At 39.1% G+C, this 7,451-nt stretch overlaps 1 protein-coding gene across 1 annotated transcript; it reads right to left on the bottom strand.

Moving 5' to 3' along the window:
• Positions 1-1,100: 1,100 nt before the first annotated feature.
• Positions 1,101-2,048, bottom strand: LOC124236037 (olfactory receptor 4K17-like). Its single transcript, XM_046654676.1, has one exon. The coding sequence runs from the start codon at positions 2,046-2,048 to the stop codon at positions 1,101-1,103; it is 948 nt and encodes a 315-aa protein (XP_046510632.1).
• Between the last annotated feature and the right edge of the window lie 5,403 nt (positions 2,049-7,451).

Raw genomic sequence — 7,451 nt, 5'->3', positions numbered from 1 at the left:
TGGCAGTAGTGTTCTTTTATTTAGAGAATAGTGTGGAATAGCATGAGGACAGGACCCATGGGCAGTAAAGAGCTGCTACGTGGGGACAGGAGCCATGGGCAAGAGGAGCTGCTGCTGGAAACATGGGTTGACAGTAGGGCTAAATTTAAGGCATAGGTATGTGAGTTATCTCTTTACAAGACAAAGGAAAGAAAATGTAAAAAAAGTTGTTAAAATGGTATCAGGGCAGGTGGGGTCTGGTTAGTGGATGGTCCTATAACTTTTAGATAAGAATCAAACCGGATTAAGTAAATGGCAGAAACCACCACTTAAATATTATCTTCAGCTAAAGACAAAGGAGGATGTTGAGGGGTGGGTCAGTTACATGAAGTTGCCAGACAGTAAACAACTTAAGTCCTTGCCTTCCCCTTAAGAGTTTCCAGAGATAAGGCCATCCCGCCTTCCTCCTGGTTCAGAGAGGGGGACACCCCCTACAGATGGAGACTTCCTTCACAAATGCAAATATTTCTCATCAAAGGGCAACCAAATTCTACTCCTCAGAGCCTCCTTCTCATCTGCAGTTTTTAAAAGTAACCAGCCTAAAATCCTCATCATGAGGATTTACTTTATTTTCCCTTTCAAGCAACACCATTTTAAAACTACAGTGAAGCATATATTTGTCAACCCTTCTTAAATATGAGTGAAGATTTCTTCTATCTTTTTTTGAGGAAGAATCACACTGAGCTAACATGTATGCCAATCTTCTTCTATTTTCTATGTGGGTCACAGCCAAGCATGGCCACCAATCAATGGTGTAGGTCAGAGCCCGGGAACAAACCTTGGCCTCAAAAGTGGAGAGTGTTGAGCTTAACCACTAGGCCATAGGGCCAGCCCCTACAAGTGAGTTTTTTTACATAACAATTCTTATAGCTCAGTCAGTATCATTTAAAAATGTAAAACCAGTTATTTTTTTGTTGGTAGTATATTCAAAATAGCATTGAATGCCTGATTTTTATAATTTGCTGTGTTTTACCTGACTTATTCTGTATAAATAACAATTTTTCAAAGAAAACCTTTAAAAACTTAAAAAAATAGCCTATTTCCATCTAAATACTTTTAATCTAAGTGTCCTCTCCAGAACTCAAAAAAGCACTCCATAGTTTCTTCATGGCTGTTGTCATTTCTTTGTTTCGCAGAGTATAGATAATTGGGTTCAAGATAGGGGTGACAATGGTGTAAAATACAGCAAGGAATTTATCCACAGAGTGGTTGCTGAAGGGCCAGATATAAATGAAGATGCATGGGCCGAAGAACAGAATCACCACTGTGATGTGAGCAGTCAAAGTGGCCCGGGCTTTGGACTGCCCAGTAGAAGAGTGACTCCTAATGGTTATGAGAATCAGACTGTAGGAGATAAGCAAAATACTGAAACAGCTCAAAGAGATCATCCCACTGTTGGCAACAATGACTATCTGTACAATATAGGTATCTACACAGGCAAGCTTAGTAATCAGAGGGAGATCACAGAAAATGCTGTCCACTGTGTTGGGACCACAGAATGGCAGGTTCACAACAAAGGGTATCTGAAGTCCTGAATGAAGGAGACCTAAGAACCATGAGGTCACTACCAGCAAAACACACATCTTCTTGTTCATGATGGTCATGTAATGTAGGGGCTTACAAATAGCCACATATCTATCGTATGCCATGGAGACCAAAAGTACCATTTCAACTCCACCCAGGAAGTGAATGAGAAAGATCTGTGTGAAGCAGCCAGCAAAGGAAATGGTCTTCTGCCTTTTCACCAAGTTCACAATCATCTTAGGGGTGGCAAAGGATGCAAGGGTCATATCCACAAAGGAGAGGTTCCCAAGGAGAAAGTACATGGGGGTGTGCAGGTTTGGGATGTAAAACACTGTGACCACAATGAGAAGGTTACCAGAAACTGTGAGCACATAGATAACTGAGAAGAGTGCAAAGAGAAGAAACTGTAGATCCTGGGAGTTGGTCAGTCCCAGCAAAATGAATTCTGAAACTTTGGACTGATTTAATTGTTCCATAGACTCCATTGTAAGATTTGTTCCAGGATGACCTGTGGAGAGAAAGAAGACAGCATTAATACGGTTACCAAAACCTAAGTGGGTTCCTTCCTGGCCAGTTAAATCTGACTCTCCACCACAAGTAGTTGTCTCACAAACAAGGTATACTTGTAGCAAATAGGAGACCATGAGGAATCATTTCCAGAGTCATGGCATCCCCAAACAAATGGAAGCAGGGACTTTTATTTTGGATGGGGAATGAATATTCAAAAGGGAGACGTGGGTATTCACTTGTGCAGACTCAGTTGGAAAACATGCAACCACAAACACTGCAGGTTATGATAATAAGGCCTAAGCTCCTCCTGGAGAGATCTGAGCATTAAAAATAAGGCAAAGGTAGTAGGTGTAGCTCTTGTTGTGAGGTGTGGTTGGGTTCAGGGTGGTTGGTGATTGCATCTCCTTAACATAGCAAAAGGAAAAAGAAGAATTCAGAAAAACAATTAAAATATCCAAACCTACCCCTGAGTTCCTCACGGTAAACAGTCAGTGACAATACCATGGAGGTTGCCAAGTTTTTCACTCTTTTGGGTCCTTTAATCTCATTTAACTTTGAAATTTAGTGTTATCCCATTACCTCTAAAAAGGAGGACATACAATCTAAACTGTCTACCTCTAACCCTAGCTTATCAGCAATAACTGTTTCATATCTCTTGGTTCCTGTATGCAGTCCATGAGTTCAGAGGCACATGCTTTGTCTTCACAGGTCAAAGGAGAAACCACCGTCTTTGGGGGCTTTATATTTTTGTAGAAGATGAGATCCCTTTGTCTGAGTTCCTGGAGGGAGAAAGGGGCTCAGCACAACCTCTTTTAAAGTTCAAATTTTGAGTGAATTGAGGAGTTATTGTCTGCCCACAACTACCTCAAGAAATTCTTGTTTAGTTCTGAATCAACCCAAGTTTTGAATGGCCCGTGATCCAGTGGACATAAAGCTACTGTGAATCAGTGAATCAGTGAGGTTTGGAGTGAATCACACTGCTGTCTTTCCCATCAACCTGTAAGTGGATTCTGATCTCTTCACACTCTTGGAAAGTCTTTCTGACAGAGACTAGTTTTCCCTAATGTGACTGTCACTACCATGTCCTACTGTGGCTAAAACCATTCCTAGAGAGGACTTATAAAGTCCATACGTAGCAAAGGCAGCCGTGATTAATCAGTGGGAATGGACATTCTGAGCCTCTGAGTAGCCCCATCACATTCTAAGAAGGGGCAGGTATTATAGATGGAGGAAGAAAGATGCTATGAATACAAGTGGCATTAGTTGTGACATCTAAATGTCTTGCTTCCTGCTTTTAGCTCCCGTGCCGTATCGTGCTTGTCTCTACAAAATTGTATACTTTTAAAGAAGCAGGTTTTACAATTCACATATTAACATTTTTCACCAGACTTCCATTCACGTGCATGCGAAATACTGACCTGCTGATGAATGGGAAACAGCGTCCCCTAGTGGAGCCCTGAGGCTGGGGATGTCACTGGTTACTTAATACGAATAGAATTGTTGGGCCATTATGGCTCAATCTGGAGGCTGTTCTTCGTTCTGCTGCTGCTGTGTGTGTGTTTGCGTGTGATGTTGCAAAAAACTCTGCCTGAGTAAAAAGTAGAATAATTAATCATACAGGAAAGAGAGATCAGATTGAAAGCTTTGATTTCTGTGCTTTTATAAATTAAGCTGTGAGAAGAATTAGCACGGTGTTTGGTAAGAACACTGAAATAAAGATGTTAAGACTGGGACTGACAACCAGCTGTGCCTCCAGGAGCTGGCTTATCTTTCTTTCTTGGTCTGTTTTTTGATCAATAAAACAAAGTGTTTAGGCTGTCTCTGAGCTCTTTTCAGGCTCCAAATTTAATGGGCTATTATTAATGGATCTTTTATTATCCTTTATGGATCTATTATTCTAGTCCATTTTCAGACTTTTATTACTTATTAGCTAATTTAATTTTAACTTTTGATCAATTCAAATATAAATATCAGGTATAAATTGTTGTCTAGCAGTTTCTCTGTGACAGATATTTTACCTCTTTTCTCAGGTAGTATTTTCCTTGATTGTGGCATTTTCTTTACTCTAGGTGCATATTGCACTGTTTTGCTCCCAAATGCTCATGCCTCTGGTCATCTCTCTGTGGTTGTCCTCCTAAAAGTAGCTTAGGGTCCAAAACATTTATCCATTGCCTATATTTCAAAACTTTAATATGTGCAGAACTTTTGAGACAGATCTTCCACTTCTCAGATCTATCATAAGACAGTGATTATGTGTGTGCGAAAAAATCTTCATGGTATCATTACTGTATATGTAAAAGAAATTGGAGCAATCTAAATGTCCTGCAATTGGGCCTTACCTTCTTAATGGAATGCAGGAATCTTAGGATGTACTATTATGGTAATAATGAAATGATGTTTGTGAAAACTATTTAAGAACATGAAAAATATTCACATTATTTAAATGAAAAAAGGTAAGTTATATTTTGTACACTATGATCTCATTTTGTGAATATTAACTGTATATATAAATATATTCATATAAAATATATGTAATTTGTAAAATATTAGACAATGTAACAACTATTAAAATAGAGATATTTTGGCTGTTGAGATGTGAACACTAACTAAAGAAATTCAAGACCTAAATTTCGTTTCACAGGATTCCCATGGGAACTGCAAATGTTTGCAATCAGATTTACATCTTTGGAGTAACAGAGCGTACAGTAGAGATCTAGAAATGAAGGATAATAAAACAGAATAGGCAAGTTTGAGTGTATGTTTTTTTCCCTTAAACTTGTTTAGTTCCAAGTTGTTGCAATCGTTCGTAATTTAGGGAATAATATGCCTGACGGTTTCCAAGAAAGTCTGTAAGCAGTCACTGGTTTGGCTAAAGAAATATAAGATCAGGACCTTAAAACTTCTTGTCGAAGTTTGACAGTGACTTGCTTAGGAAGATTAATTATAAAAATGATCTTTTTAGTTCTACCCTATTCTTCAAAAATCATATCTTTTATGCACCAACATATAAAATAACTTATACTTAGATATGATGTTTTATGTTAATAGAAAGATAGGCAAGATTTTACTTAAAGACGGTTGTGACAGGTGTGGGCAGTGGAAATAGTTCTCATTAGCATTAAGGTGGGGTCATACTTTGGACTTTACCACTGACTCACACTTCGCCCTTAGGTAGATCACTTCACCTCAAAAACTTGAGAAAACTAATGTAAAAATCCAATGGAGAGTAAATGAGGTAAGCATGAATATGCTTTATGAGGTTAAAATCATATACAAACAACAGGTAAGATTATTATTTAGTGCATTTCTCACTGATACTTTCTGTACATGTAGCTTATAGCTTATTCTATGACTTGAAGGCAGGAAAGTGATTGAAGAGTTATCACAAAAAGTAACAGCACAGACAGAGGAAAAGTGACACACGGATTTAGGACTTTGATAGCAGTATTAGTAGCCGCAGCAAGACAAGGGCCTTCACAGTAGAAATAGTGTGAGAGATTGTTTCAACTAAGGATCAATCCCGAAGTCATAGATGGTGAGTGGTACCTAGGGTGCCTATAGGAATGTGACAGTGAGAAATAAGATGCTTTTGTAGAAGCAGTAGCTTACATTGCCAGAATGCAGAGTCTGCACCTGGAAAGAGGACATGTAGAACACACATAACTGTTGCAACATTATAGCAGCTTTAGAATGTACAAAGCCTCTCTCGTGGTATAGGGTTATTTGTTTAAGCAGAAAAATAGTTAATGTTTGGTTACTTTTTGGTGAGGAAGATTAGCCCTGAGCTAACATCTGTTACCAATTCTTCTCTTTTTTTTCTTGAGGAAGATTATCACTGAGCTAACATCTGTGCCAGTCTTCCTATATTTTGTATGTGAGATGCTGTCACAGCATGGCTTGACAAGAAGTGTGAAAGTTCTCACCTGATATCTGGTCCGCAAACCCTGGGTGCCAAAGTGGAGCATGTGAACTTAATCACTATGCCACCAGGCAGGCCCCAAGTCAGCTATGTTTTGTGTCTTTTCTGCCAGGAGACCAAACGCTCAGAAGATCAGGAGGAGCTGAATGGCTTCTTGCCTTCACTTCCAAAGGGAAGATGCTGTAACTAGCAGATACTCTTAAATGTTCCACATGTTGTTTTCACTCAAAATGTCTTGACTCTTGGCTGAAATGTAGTGTAAATCCACAGTTAAACTATTTCTAGGGATTAAAGAATTTGGTGAACAAGGATATAGGGGGAAAATGCTGAGAATACAAAGCTCCAGATTAGCAAGAGATAGAAGGAGTGAAAAAGAAGTCTCTACTACAAGTGTCTGGTTAAAGTTACACAATCAATGCCCACTGTTCAAGGAAATGGAAGATCTGTTTTAGGAGAGATACTGAAATTGTTGTTTCAAAGAACTTTCTTTACACTGTGTGTTAATTAATGAGAGAGATTGGGAGAGTGTAATGAATGAAAAACATGGGTTATGATCTCTAACTCTAATTAGCACAACAGACAGACAGAGGAAATATAGCCTGCACTTAATAAGCAATCAGAGCAAGTGAAGAAAACATATGTCAGTGCCCAGCTGTATAGACTACAGAAGTTCAGAGAAGAAGGGATGTATTGTCCTCACTGATAAAGTCTCATTCTCACAACTTAGTTTTACTCACCAAAAACCCTTATGCAGATGGAAATGAAACATTTATAAGCTTGAAAACCAATTAGTACATGTTTGATAAAAAGTTACAATGCACTAGGACCTTTGTTAAAATGTTAACTGTGATAAAGTTTCAAGAGATATGCATGTCTGATTGCCTGCCTCCTGACAGATGCTCCCCCAAATCCTTCTTCCTTCTCCTACCACTTCTTCCCTAGCTTCAGTTCAGATCTCCTAGTTTATTTACATGATCCTCAGACTTTTGATTGTCAGACCTGTAGTCACTCCCAGTATTCCAGTCTTCTGATTAAAGCATTCCTCAAAGATGAGTCTCTATAGTCAAGGTGATGGTCACTAGTCACCAAACATGACCTTCTAATGAGCCATATATCCCAATATTTAATCTCTTGTGTAGTCCCTTCCTTGTGAATTTGAGCTGGCTGAGTTATTTGCCTTTGATCCAAGGAGCTGATGGCAGTTATATTGTGTGACTTCTAAGTCTAATAATAAAAAGTAATAGGATTTGCCTGGCCCTCCTTGAACATTTGCTCTTGGGTCATTCCCTCTGGGAACCAGTCACCATGCTATGAGAATCCCAAGCTACATAGAGGAGCCACATGTAAGTGCTCTGCTCCGCAGTCTCAACTGTGCTCTTGGAAGACAGAAGACAGCAATTTCCAGACGTGTAAGTGAACCACCTTGGAAATCCAGCCCAGTCAAACCCTCAGTTGATTT

The sequence above is a fragment of the Equus quagga genome, chromosome 2 (assembly GCF_021613505.1).
Source record: "Equus quagga isolate Etosha38 chromosome 2, UCLA_HA_Equagga_1.0, whole genome shotgun sequence".
NCBI classification, from domain to species: domain Eukaryota; kingdom Metazoa; phylum Chordata; class Mammalia; order Perissodactyla; family Equidae; genus Equus; species Equus quagga.
This window is presented reverse-complemented; position numbering and strand designations above follow the sequence as displayed.

Excerpts from the sequence above, each read along its gene's own strand:
- LOC124236037 (XM_046654676.1), bottom strand. The coding sequence starts at position 2,048 with ATGGAGTCTATGGAACAATTAAATCAGTCCAAAGTTTCAGAATTCATT.